This window comes from Poromitra crassiceps, assembly GCF_964638095.1.
Source record: "Poromitra crassiceps genome assembly, chromosome: 16".
Taxonomy (NCBI): domain Eukaryota; kingdom Metazoa; phylum Chordata; class Actinopteri; order Beryciformes; family Melamphaidae; genus Poromitra; species Poromitra crassiceps.
The window spans coordinates 31,760,810-31,775,192 of NC_139645.1; the positions used below are offsets into that span (position 1 = coordinate 31,760,810).

Consider the following 14,383-nt stretch of genomic DNA (forward strand, 5'->3'; position numbering starts at 1 on the left):
TCCTTTATTTATCCCCATGGGGAAATTCATCCTCTGCATTTGACCCATCCTCTACTAGGAACCTTCCTAGAACTAGGAGCAGTGGGCAGCCGCAGTGCAGCGCCCGGGGACCAACTCCAGTTCTTTTGCAAGTGTCTTGGTCAGGAGGAGCACTGACAGGAGTATTAACCCTAACATACATGTCTTTGGTGGTGGGAGGAAACCGGAGCACCCGGAGAAAACCCACACAAACATGGGGAGAATATGCAAACTCCACACAGAAAGGACCTGGGACGGACCGGGGTTCGAACTCGGAACCTTCTTGCTGTGAGGCAACAGTACTAACCACTGAGCCACCGTCCTTTTTTTTTTTTTTTTTTTTTTTACTTCCTGATCGGAAGATAGACTTCCTGACTGGACCGCCATTACTGACAATTATGACTTTTTTAAATTCTTTGAAACCCATACATGATCATGCAAACTTTACATTCAAAGGTAAAAGAAATGTAGCCAAAAATGGTAATGAGGAAAAAAATAATTGTTCTAAACGACAGACATGAACTGTTTTTATTTTAATGTGTGATCTAACCCTGTCAATGCCTGTTTATATTTTTTGTCTCACTAATTACCTTCTGGCCTCTTGTGTTGTTATTTTTTGTGTTTGGTGAGCCAAAGACAATTTTCTACCTTGGTGGACAATACAGTTATATTCAATTAAATTCTAAATTCTCCTACAGTGCAGTTTTCAGCTAAACACATGATGTCTTTTCAAGTCAACTTGTCATCTCAGGGCTTCTGGAGACTTGGATTATGCCAGAGGAGCAGTATGAAGCCTTTGTTATGCCTCCGCCGGCGATAGCCAGGCTTGACCCATTATAGATTTGGCTTGTCCGTCCGTCCGTCCGTCCGTCTGATGTTCGTTAACACGATATCTGAGGAACCCCTTGACGGAATTTAATCAAATCTGGCTCAAACGTCGACTTGGACTCAGAGATGAACTGATTCGATTTTGGTGGTCAAAGGTCAAAGTTCAGGGTCACTATGACCTCACGAATGCCATTCCCAAGTTTGTTAGCATGATATCTCAGGAACGGCTTGACGGAATTTGTTCCAATTTGGCTCCAACGTCAAATTGGACGCAAGGATTTTGGTGGTCAAATGTCAAAGTTCAAGGTCAATCTGTTGGTTCCAGCCTTAAAACTCATAAGCATTTTCCGAAATGTCTATGGAGAAAATGAATGGGGAACTCTCTTCCGGGGCAAGAAACGTCATGGAAAGTCATGTGACTGTTGAGCTCTATAAGCCACAACCAGCAAAATCCTACTGCGTAAGACCTCCTCAGAGGCCTACATTTACAACCTAATGTCTGTTCAGCAGTCTTTGGCATTGCATCAACTGACCAACTGACCAACAGATTATTAATAAGCATGAGCACATGATGACCTTCATGACTCTGCTTGGCCGTAGGATCTTGTTGCACTGGACATCCTCCAAACCAGCAAACTCCTCACTATGGACGAGTGATCTGATGCTCCACTTCAAACTTGATCCAAATGAAATACACACCCAGAGGGTCCAAAGAGCAGTTCTACTTCACCTGGAACTCAGTAATGTATCTCAGCAAACTCAAATCCCCGTGCTTATAACCCAAAAGGATGTATGCATTTATTTTGCTAGAATATATCAGATATTAGCCTTTCTTTTTTTATTGTCTTTTTCCCTATTGGGATGCACAATCAGGGATTTGGTGGGATGGGTGGAAGGAGAAGAAGAAGAAGTTTCGATGTTGGCATTCTAACAAGAACATGAATGGTTCTGTCTGTTATCCAATTCTTCCCATAAGATGACATGAACAGAGCGTTTTCTGAGCTGCATCCCCGACATTCAATTCAATTCAATTCAATTCACTTTATTTGTGAAGGGACAGTGTACATTAATCAACATAGTCATGTAAATATACCCGATTTAGCCAGAAGGCTAATTATCGTCGGCAGTCCCTTTGCCTGATGTTGATTGGCATCCTATAAAGAAAAACTTGCAATAGTTAAAAACAACAGCAAAAGACAGGAAACATAAAATAAAAAATAACAGCAACAACAAAAAACACCATTGTTAGGAAAAAATAAGGAAGCGCACATACAGTACAGGTAAAACAGGATAAAAACAACATAGGTAAATCTGAAGTTTGACAGACTGAATTCTACTTTATTGCAGATTCGTTTATTGTGATGTCCGTAGACATGACTGTAATCAACATGGCAGCATTCATACTGAATGAATGGTAAAATAAGTGTTTTAAGCTTTCAGGTGGACTTTCAGGTTTCTGCTTGTGCATGATGATCTAAGCAAAAGGAAAAAAAAAACTCCATTGATAATTAAATGTATTATTATAAAGCTATATAAACTATTTAAAAAAAAACGACTTCAGTGAGTGAGTGAAATCAGTGTGTGAATTTGTGCATGCTGTTGTTGGGTTGGGTCGTGGTGGGAGGGGGGTCACGAACCCCAACCTAAAGTTTTTTCGGGGGCTCAAAAAGGATGAGAACCACTGCCTATAGGGGTACGCGTAGCGCAGTTTGGGAACCACTGGGCTTGACCATTAAGAAATCAAATAAATAACTTAACATAAACACTCACCTTATGTGCTGTTTCCCCTCATGCTTTTGATAGATGTCACAAATTAGTTTCTAGTTTTTGTTTTGATCTTACTATACCTGGATGATTGAAATGAGCGTCACACTAGACATGTCTTTTTGTGGACAAAATTAAACAAGGTGGTGGTGGTGGTGGTTGTTGTTGTTGTTGTTGTACTCCTGTAGTAGTTCATATTAACAGTGATTAAAATATTAAATGTTGTTAGGAGTGTTCACAGTCAGACTGGACATGCTATATGAAATGCTCTTGAAAATCACATGACCGTTTCATTGAATGCTGCACAGAACTCATTTAGAGGTTGATTGAGGGATCATGGTAGGTCACCAGACCAGCTACTGCTCTGATTGGCTGGCAAAGGCCCGCCCTACTCTTAGCGCTGATTGGTCAATTTCAGACCAAATTTCCAGTGTCTACAGTACATAGACACTGGAGCCAAATCTGACTTGTACAAGGTAGTTGGTGACTGTGGGGAAATAGCATAGTAACATTTTAGCATTTTTGGCATAGTACTTTTTTTTTTTATTACTTCGCACCGCCAAGTCCCAAAATCATATACTCATTGCCACATCCTATTGGCTCTGTGATAGCATTTTGAAGTTTGAAGTGTAAATGTATCATCAGACCAGAGCACGTATGTCTTTAATCCCACACAGCCCCGCACACTTTGAAGCTGCAGTTTCTCCCGAATTCCCATCATAAACATGTGTGTTCTATTCTCAGCTCTGTGTCAAACACACGGTTGAGAAAATGTACGAGCACATTCCTGTCATCACAGAGGAATGCCAGACCTGATTTCCTGCTGTAGGAGCAACTCACACTCCAGTCTCTGCATAAAATGACTCTGTGCTCTTTAACAGCCACAGCTGTAGTTTGAGGGCGGGTCTAGGGGGTTTGAAATTGAATGAGTGACAGGTTGTAGCAACCAGTGTTGGGGGTAACTCATTACAAAAGTAATATATTACATGTAATATATTACTTTTAGCAGTAACTCAGTAATATAACTTATTACTTATAGGGATTTCTGTAATATTATACCAGTTACTTTGTCAAGTCACTCAAGTTACAAATTGAGTTAATGTTTTTTAATCAAAGCATCTATTTAAATAAAGATACAATAATTTCCTAAACAAACTGTGTGTTTTCATGCAAATAACCACTACATATGTAGATTTATGCAAATAACCACTCTTGATGACAACAAAGGAAAAGGATACAATTTTGAATTTTGGATTGTTTACACTGACTTCAAGGCGGTTGAAATAATTTTCCGTGGTGGTTCCGTGGTGGCAATGTCATTCTGCTGCTGCTGTTGTTTTGGTGAAAGTAATGCAAAAGTAGTGTAATAAGTAACGAGTTACTCTACACAGACAGTAATATTGTAAAGTAACTTATTACCTTTAAATGAAAGTAACACTGGTAGCAACCAATGGGAGAGTGGCTTTCAGTTCGACGATAGAATGCAAACGGCAAACTTCTAGCAGTGAATGGTGCAAACTATTGTCTTACACTTGCATGATATGTTTCAATGCAGACCTATGTTATGTACGTTATGTTATGTAGTTATGTATGTTATGTACGTTATGTTATGTAGTTAGGTGGAGAGCAGCGAATCAACGTTATATTTATTATTTGAAGAGTGATGCTGCAGAAGCAAGGCTTCCTGAGGCAACCAGGTGGGCGGTCTCAGGGTGGGCGGGCCTCCCTGATCGGCAGCCGGAGCCAATGGCAGAGCTGATCCCCGCAGCCTGCTTCCTGTGACTCAGACTAGCCTAAACCAAACCAGGAAATGCCACGCCCTTTTCAACCAGGAAACAACCCCCCTGAGCCCCTCCTCCTGTCAGCACCGTACCGGTGGCCTCGAGAAATGACAAAATGACAGGGAGACATTCGCTCATGATGTTGTGTGTGTGTGTGTGTGTGTGTGTGTGTGTGTATGTATGTGTGTGTGTGTGTGTGTGTGTGTGTGTGTGTGTGTGTGTGTGTATGTCTGTGTGTGTGTGTGTGTGTGTGTGTGTGTGTGTGTGTGTCTGTGTGTGTGTATGTCTGTGTGTGTGTGTGTGTGTGTGTGTGTGTGTGTGTGTGTGTGTGTGTGTGTGTGTGTGTGGGGCAGTTATTGCTGGCTCAGTGGCTTCAGGGAGCTGATCCTGGACCAGGGGAAGGCGTTGGTGATCCATCCCAGCTGGTGGGGATCAGAATGCTAAAGGCTAAAAGCTGTGATTGGTTTAGTATTCGGGTGCTGAGGCAGCCTTCAATAGGCTGATCTGACAGCAGCAGCCAGATTTACCTGCTGCTCTGTCCCAGCCAGAGCCGCGTCCACTTCCTTCCTGTCCGGGTCAACACCGGGGGGGGAGGCAGGGGTGGGGGCTTGGCGGAAACGGACGCAACCCCCCCGAGGTGCCCGGTGCCACCCAACCTACTGCCAACAATCCACTAGTGTGTGTGCGTGTGCACGTGCGTGTGTGTGTGCGTGTGCGTGCAGCGGAAGCAGTTTGTTCACAGTTGTGTAGTAGTAGGAGGGGAGCCCTGACCCAGTAATGGATGACATGGTGGATAACGCCCCCACCTGCACGCCCGCAACACACACACACACACACACACACACACACACACACACACACACACACACACACACACACACACACACACACACACACACACACACACACACACACACACACACACAGGCTGCATGGAGAGAAAGTGTGTGTGTGTGTGTGTGTGTGTGTGTGTGTGTGTGTGTGTGTGTGTGTGTGTGTGTGTGTGTGTGTGTGTGTGTGTGTGTGTAAGGGAGAGAGAGAGGGACAGACAGAGACATAAGATACATGAAACTAGTCAGGAAACTCAAGGGGCTCCGCTGGAACAGAGTTCCCTTTTATGCAAATTTCCTCACGCAGTATCCGGGTCTTCCACACACCGGTTGACTCTCGGTCACGCCCACTCCATTTTGATTGGGTAAAGCGCAGCATGCTTCAAACTCAAGACCCTGCCCACTTAGGAGCTGTGTTCTTCAGCTTTTCACAGAGCTTGCCGACAGACTTTCAATGCAAGTGGAAAGTCTCGAGAGGTCACTATTCAGGAAGTAGGATGTACTTTTGTTTACAGGCAGAGGTTTTACGGTAGCAAGTGCTCAGGGCTGCTTTTATACTGCTCGGGAACAAATGTAACGCTTGTATTTATATTTGGAGGCCTAGGTCACGTCCACAGCCTGGTTGTAAGTGGCCTGCAGAGGGCAGGATTGCCCAAACCAAAGGCCAAGGAAGGCACTGGTTCAATTCTGCTCTATTTCTGCAATAAGGAGGCACTTTTTGCTGTATCATAGACTCAGACTGGATACAAATAAATATATTAAAATGTGTGTGTGTGTGTGTGTGTGTGTGTGTGTGTGTGTGTGTGTGTGTGTGTGCAGTGTTCCTGACCTGGGTAAACTGCTCCAGTGTGCGTTGGGCGACGAGGATCCAGGACGTCTTCACCATCGGGAAGCTGCTTGCTCTGGGACTCATCATCATGGTTGGACTGGTCCAGATCTGTAGAGGTAAACACACACACACACACACACACACACACACACGCACGTACGCGCACACACACACACACAGGTTCTGGTGAGAGAAAACGTCTGCTTTGGTGTGCCTGGGTAGTGCAGCAGTAGATTCCCTGCCTACCAACACGTGGGTCACAGGTTCGAGGCCCCGTGATACCTCCAGCTCGGTCGGGCATCCATACAGGTTGGCCGGGGAGCCTGTTCGGGTGGAGGGGAACCGAGGGGAATAGTGTGATCCTCCCACATGCTATGTCCTACCGGTGAAACTCCTCGCTGCCAGGTGAAAAGAAGCAGCTGGCGACTGCACATGTATCAGAGGAAGCATGTGCTAGTCTACAACCCAGATCAGCAGAGGGGGCGGAGCAACGACCGGACAGCAGGGGGAATTGAGTACTGCAGGGATTTTTGTAGGCTTTATCCAGAAATCGCTGCCATTTGGTTCTTCAGTGGAAAAGTCTATGGGCTTTGAGAATGGGGATTTCACTTAAATGCATATAAATGAGGTCTGTGGTTAACAAATGTTTATGGGAACGCGAATTTAGGTTCAGCATGATACTCTTCACAACCCCCCCCCCCCCCAGGTCACTATGAGGCCCTGGTACCCAGCGTGGCCTTTGAGTTCATCAGAGAGCCGTCTGTGGGACAGATCGCCCTGGCCTTCCTCCAGGCCTCCTTCGCCTTCAGTGGCTGGAACTTCCTCAACTACGTCACCGAAGAGGTGGTGGAGCCACGCAAGTATGGAGTACACACACACACACACACACACACACACACACACACACACACGCACACACACACACGCACACACACACACACACACACACACAACATGTACCAAATGTGTATTATTTGTATTAGGAACCTGCCTCGTGCCATCTACATCTCCATCCCTCTGGTGACCCTGGTCTACACCCTGACCAACATCGCCTACTTCTCCTCCATGAGCCCTGAGGAGCTCCTGGCCTCCAACGCCGTGGCAGTGGTGAGGACATCTTCACATATTCAATATATGTCTCAATATATGTATTCAATGTGGGTGGGAGACGTCAGTCACTCCTTAGTCAATTAATCAATGTACCAATCATCACTAAACTCATGTCAGTTGTTGTGTTGTGTTGTGTTGTGTTGTGTTGTTGTTGTTGTTGTGGTGTTGTTGTTGTGTTGTGTTGTGTTGTGTTGTTGTTGTGTTGTGTTGTGTTGTGTTGTTGTTGTTGTTGTTGTTGTTGTTGTGTTGTGTTGTGTTGTGTTGTGTTGTGTTGTGTTGTGTTGTGTTGTGTTGTTCCAGACCTTTGGTGAGAAGCTGCTGGGAATGTTCTCCTGGGTGATGCCCATCTCTGTAGCTCTGTCCACCTTCGGAGGAATCAATGGATACCTGTTCACCTCCTCCAGGTCAACACACACACACACACACACACACACACACACACACACACACACACACACACACACACGCACACACACACGCACGCACGCACACACACACACACACACACACACACACACACACACACACACACACACACACACAGAATGATGATGATGATGATGATGATGATGATTATTAGCATAGGTAGGGCTGGGCGATATGGACAAAATCAAATATCACAATATTTTTAACCAAATACCTCAATACTGATTTTGCGACAATATTGTAGGGATAAACAATGTGGATAGAATGACTAAGTGGGTAAAGGCAAATAATAGAACAGCTAGAACAGTCTGGTAAGTTCAGAACATTACATCACTTAACTGTAATGCAGCCTTTAAAACACAACACTTATGCCATATCACCATATTACAGGAACATATCTAAGATAAGATAAAGACTCATATCAGCATATCCATTATAATATTAATATTGATATACACTATGTGTATTTGCAGATTATGTTTCTCAGGGGCCAGAGAGGGTCACCTGCCCTACCTGCTGGCTATGATCCACCTGAAGAACTGCACTCCTATCCCCGCCCTGCTGGTCTGTGTGAGTACTGCACCACCAAGTCAGCTAATTATACAGTAGTGAGAGGAGGGTCTTGGGTCAGTGTAGTCAGGGCTGTAGTGGAGGCTAAACGCATGCAAACGGCGTTTACACACCTTTTTCAATACGACATAGTGTTTACTCACCTTGATAAGATTGTTTATGCACTTCTTATTGGGCGAGTTTGACAAGTTTGAGTCAACTCTGTTGTTGACAGAGCACACCAAGTCCACACACCAAGATCCAGAGATCTGTCTCCTCGTTCCTGTGCACTCCACAGTTCTGTTTTTGTCAAGGTTCTGTTCTGCCTGTTAGTGGTTCTGTTCTGCCTGTTTTCAGCCCAACAGTTTAAAATGTGCTTGACCTTTGACCCTTCCTCTGTCTCCCACAGTGCAGTGCCACCATAGTGATCATGTGTATTGGAGAGACACACAACCTGATCAACTATGTTTCCTTCATCAACTACCTGTCGTACGGGGTGACTATCGCCGGGCTCCTCTACCTCCGCTGGAAGAAACCCAACCTCATGAGACCCATCAAGGTACAACAGCCTGCCAATAGAGAGGCAAAGTGACCCCCCTACTTCCTGCTTCGGCACTGTACCAGAGATTTTTATCTGCCATTTATTTTCCCATAGACATTTTGTAAAATGCCAAACCAAACGGTTCAGCTATATTTAGAATCGGGAGAGACCATACAACATTTCACTCTGACCAAAACTTTAAAAAACTACATTGAAAAAATATTTTCTTTAAATCCGCAATTTTTTTTAATGTTTTGGTCCGAGTAAGGGGAAGTGCTTGTGTCTGGACAGACTGAATGTAGACTGCTGACTTGTGGGCGGCGACATACAACCACAATGTGGTATTTCTAGTTCTATTCACCTTATTCTTTGCCCACACATGGACGCTTCCGCATTACGTCATTTCGTAATAGTATTTCCGTTTTGACTTGCCAAAAACCCCGCAGGCAAAATGGCCGTGCACACTCCCCTCCTAAAGTGGCAAAATTACTCCCCCATAAACTAACATATCTTGGCCAATACGTATGTAACATACAAAATAAAACAACCCGTAATATCTTAATTTTATGTAGAATGCAGAGGACATGTAACTGTTTAGTTAAACTTGCATTCCAGGAATATTGTGCTCTAAAGATGACGTTAGTGGAGTCAAGGCTGTTGCGTCCTGAAACGCACATAGGTTGCGTAACGTATGTGCGATTCGAAATAACGCATCCGAGATAGAAACATTATGAATATAGCCACGTTATAAACAACAAAGTAACGCTGGTGATCCGTATGGAAACAGTGTTACTCGAAATGGTTAAAAGTTATATCAATTTGGTCATTCAGTGGCATTTTACTGCCATATAACATAACTAACTAGCGGCTAATATTAGCCACAGAAGGCATTGGCAACTAGCGCTGAACCGGAAGAACAAATACGTTTGCGTTGAACACGGAAGAGAGAAAAAGTGGGCGTGGTGAATAAGGTGAATATACATTTACCGTAACACACACGCAGAAATAATGTGCAGACATGTTTTATCCTATTGAGATATGAATGTGTGTGCATCCCAGATGGAGTTGCAAAGAGACACAACATGGAAAAAAATAGCTTGAAATCATGTTGAAATGTGTGTTTTGTTGTTGTTTGCAGGTGATCATGTTGATATGTGTGTGTTTTGTTGTTTTTCGCAGGTAAACATGTTGATTCCCATCAGCTACATGCTGTTCTGGGCGGTGCTGCTAGGCTTCAGTCTGTACTCTGAGCCGGTGGTTTGCGGTCTGGGAATGGTCATCATGCTGACCGGCGTCCCTGTCTACTTCCTGGGTGTTCAATGGAAGAAAAAACCCAAATGGGTCTACAGAGTGGTCGGTGAGTCGGTCTGCACCATGGGCCTGTAGCCTTAGCTCATCAGAAGAGTGATTTTTCTCTCTTGTGCTGAGATTAACTTAGCTTAGTGCAGGGGTGGCCAAACTGACCTGGCCATGAATTTAGCACACACAAAAAAAAAACGTTTTTCCGTTTTAAAGTTTTAAACGGAAAACGAATACGGGAAAAAAATGAAAAAAATAAAGAAAAAGAAACAGAAAAACAAAAACAAAAAAACTGATTCCCCCCATTTCGTTTTTTCAATTTAAAACCATTGAAAAGGGGTTATACTTGACTACCCTGACCTGGTCTATTTATAAAAATAAAAATAAAGTTTAATACTAATGTTATGTTAAATTATCTCTGTCTTAACACGTTCACTGCCAATGACGTGTTGATACGTCAAAAAAAAATCCAACGGTTGACTGCCAATGACGTGTTAACACATTCAGTGCCACGGGGTTTGCCAAAAGGTTGCTATAAAGTGCCACATAGGCTCCAATGCATTTTAAAACAGTCATATCATTTCTTTAATAATTACTATGTAAACACTGAACACGCACAAATAACGATGAGACTCTCTTCTATCACCTGCAAAAAAAAGTTTATTGATCCCATTTTCCGTTCTTTAGTTATGAGCCGGAGAAGATAGCTTGATTTGACCAAAAACAGCAATTTTTTTCTAGAAACCTGAGATATTCAGCCTTTTGTGAAAGGAAGCATTTCAAGCACATCATTGACTCATTGCTAATATTTTCTGATGTAATGACACCTCAAAAATAATTTCCTTCAATAAAAGAGTGAAAACAAAGGAATTTTGTTTGGCCAAATAATATTTTTTAGCTGCAACCAGCAGCGCTGGCCCCTGCGTGCGCAGACCCTACACCTTCTTGCTGGTCTTGATTTACTGCTGGTGGGCATCAGATAGCCTATTCTAGCTTGTTTGCTCTCTGTGCATCGAGCCTGCTGCAGCTGCCTGGGTCTGTTGTATGCTGTAGTGCCCTGCGTGCCCCACCGCCCCCCCCCCCCCGTTGTGGGAGGAGTGTCTCTCTGGGCTCTGCTGTGAGTGCGTTTGCTCTGCGTGTGCTCTGCGCTGAAAAGTCCGCTACATCCAGCTTTTTTACAGCCGCGTGTATTTGTCACCAGCTCCCATGCTTCCAGTTGAGAATAATAACAACTCCACATGCGGATGGGCTGTAGCAGCGGACACGGAGGTGCTCAATTGTGACAGCAGATTGGCTGCTGCAGGGGCACAGCTAACGTTATGCTTCAATGAAGCAGCTGCATACGGACGGATGCGATGCGATTTCCTTTTCCCCAACGACTTCTTCTGTGTGTTTTACTCCACGTTCTCTCATCTGGAGAGCGCTGTCGCCACCTAAGGGTTCTGTAAAATAGGTTAGACACATTCAATAGCTCTCATATTGTAAGAGGCGATGTAAGAGGCTTAGATCGACACCCCCCCGTCAAAAAAACAATTTGGAGTTATTGACGCCATTTGGCGTCGCTGGCACTCTACGGTAAATTTCTCTTGACGCCATATGGCGTCGCTGGCACTCAATGTGTTAATAGCCTACGTCAAAAAAAAAACGGACGTGCATCTAAGCCTTTTACATCTCCTATATAAATATGGGAGCCACCGAACGTGTACAACCCATTCCACCGACCCACTAAGTGGCGACAGTGCTCTCCAGACTAGAAACAGCAGAGCCAAAACTGCAGGGGAACGCGCGATGAAACCATTCTCATACGGTAAAATGGATTGGCGAAAACGCTTTCGCTTTCGCGCTGATTGCTGGCGGTGGGGGATTGCAAATTTGCATAATAGATTATGGGTGCAACACACTTTGAAACACGCAGCATAAATAAGACCAGAATCGCAAAAGCTTCATCAAAGCTCTCAACCGAAACCCCAAGAAACGAGCGAGCCCATCCAGACTTGCCCAGCGGCCGCCAGCAGACAGGAGCAGCAGCAGCAGCAGCAGAAACGAGCTTGTGACACGCCCGCTGCAGCCAAGAAGAACACACACGGAGGGAGGAGTTTGAAGGAGAGGGGTGTTTCCTGCTGTTATGGAGGAAATTACTGTTCAAAACTATTGTTTAGATGTCTGACGTCTTACTGATGCCAAAAATGAATGGTTAAAGTGACTGTTCTATCGAATTTCACAAAAAGCTATTTATCTCAGCTTAAATTTTCAGACGCTGAAACCATGCTGTATTCAAGTGCTAATGCCTACATAACTACTAACTCTACAAACTAACTCTTTTAGACAGAGAAAGCACACATTCTATTAGTTCTTTTGAGATATTTTGTGTTCACAAAATCTTAGCAGAAAAGAATCCTCGGGTCTTGAAAGATGAGCCAGAATCCTCAAAAAAACCCTCTGGCAGAAGCTACCTACAGTAAAAAAAAAACGGCTGGCAGTGAATGTGTTAACCTGTTGGCACAGGAAAAGAAAATTTGAAAAGATACAGAAATACCCATTGTAATAGGTGAGCACATCAATAAACTATGTGCCATATATTTATTTAGGTAGAAATAAAATTTTTGATGGCACAAGGGTTTTCTGGTCCAATTTCTTTTCCGCGAAAACTATTGTTTGAAAAATATTGTTTGGCCCGCAACTCCTTATATTTTTCTGTATGCGGCCCACAACCAAAAAGTTTGGCCACCCCTGGCTTAGTGGTTGACTTAAAAATCATATTTAAAGCCGGAAATAAGGTCCAGGTTGTAAAAAAAACCTGAATTCTCCTTTAACTGTATTACCCCTCTGCCCTCTCTGTCCAGTAAAAGTGCTGTTTTTGTCTGTTGTGTTGCAGAGAGAGTCACCTACATGGGCCAGAAGGTGTGTTACGTGGTGTTTCCTCAGGAAGACCCTTCAGAGACCGAATGCCTCACCGCCTCCAAAGCCGAAGACTGAGCACTGCGGTCAACCAAGAGCTCCCTCCTTCCTGCCAATACTCCATACCTTTTCATTACTTTCTCCCCTTTTACGTTTGGTCAGTTCCTGAATGGTGAAGAGATGGCTTCACCCTTGTTCTTGTCCAGATGCAATTTGAATGGGTCTGTGTTGACCCCCAGTATAAAGGGAGTGGATGGTCATATGGAGGTTCAGACATCCAGCTAAGACAGATCTTTATTTGTTGGATTGTTGGTACCGTCCACCCCTTCCTCCTCAGCAGAATCTCAAGTCTACTCTGTCATGTGGAACTTCTCCCTTCTCCTCATTCAAGAAGCCTTCGTCTTTTGAAATTCTGCTTTCATTTCCGAGATTGGTACTTTTTTTTAGTCGAACAAAATACTTGCGCTATTGTGCCTTATTGAAATGTGGGAGCATTGTATTTTGCTATGTTGGATTGGCCTGTGTGGTTAGTTTGCGTGTGTAATACATTTTGCTGAATAACTTTTATGGGGGGAATATACAGGGATTTGACTGCACTTAGCAATACTCTTCTATTACTGCAGCTGCTCTGTTTAACTCTCCACATAATGTTGGTCTAGTTTGGATGCTCTGTGTCTTTAGCTATCTCATGCCCATTCCTTCTGCTTGACACGCCCTGTGCTCTTGTTCGTTACTCTTTGCATTGAGACACTGCATGAAATAGGCCACGCCCATCACGGGGGAAAGCTCTCCATTCACTTCCACACACCAGCGTCATTTTCCTTGAATTAAACATAGCTAAAAGCTGTTGTGTAGTGGGCTGCACAGACAACAAATGTAAAAAAAATCGACAATTAACGTTTTTTTGTACTCCCGAGCAAAACAAGGAAGCCATTGAGAATTTGCGAGAAGAACAATGTGGATCTAGCTGTCAAGGAAGTTAGTTGGAGTGTTCATCTTCTGTATATATGATCTTTGTGTGCAACACGTGACATAGGAGAACGTCAGGATTGGTGGGGGAGTTTTTGTTTCCCCCCGTTTTGGGCGTGGTTTCTGAATGATGACGCGCTCTGCAGTGTCTCTATCCCTTCTCTTTCTCCTCTGAGAGATGCTGTAGGTGCCTTCATGTTAATATTAGAGAGAGCAGCCACACTTATGACACTTCCTAATCTTCACTGTCTTTTCTATCAATATTTTCAAGACAGAGAGACAGGAGGAGGGGGAGAAATGACACTTTTGTTTCTGTCAACTGGGGAAGAATGGCCATCTCTAAAGAACAAGCTGTGTCTTTAGAACACAGGCTGGCTATTCTTAAAGGTTTTCAAGTCTTTTTCAGCTCTCTTTGTCTCTTCCTTTGCTTTCTGAGTTGAGCCCCTCTGTTTGTATTGAGCTTGATGTTTGGAAATGTTCTCATACCACTGTGAACTTTATCAAGGTGCTCTTAACATCATGATACAGTACTTACCACTAA

At 43.9% G+C, this 14,383-nt stretch overlaps 1 protein-coding gene across 1 annotated transcript in view; it reads left to right on the plus strand.

Annotated features, from left to right (window-relative positions):
* The window catches only part of LOC310790917 (asc-type amino acid transporter 1-like), a gene marked incomplete at its 3' end in the record, with an annotated part of 21,364 nt that extends 8,413 nt beyond the window's left edge, over positions 1-12,951 (plus strand). The window contains exons 2-9 of the mRNA XM_083652628.1: positions 6,041-6,166; positions 6,757-6,910; positions 7,034-7,157; positions 7,461-7,564; positions 8,060-8,156; positions 8,545-8,694; positions 9,856-10,033; positions 12,851-12,951. Coding sequence (XP_083508754.1) covers positions 6,041-6,166; positions 6,757-6,910; positions 7,034-7,157; positions 7,461-7,564; positions 8,060-8,156; positions 8,545-8,694; positions 9,856-10,033; positions 12,851-12,951 — 1,034 coding nt within the window. The remainder of the gene's footprint in view (positions 1-6,040; positions 6,167-6,756; positions 6,911-7,033; positions 7,158-7,460; positions 7,565-8,059; positions 8,157-8,544; positions 8,695-9,855; positions 10,034-12,850) is intronic.
* Positions 12,952-14,383: the final 1,432 nt, after the last annotated feature.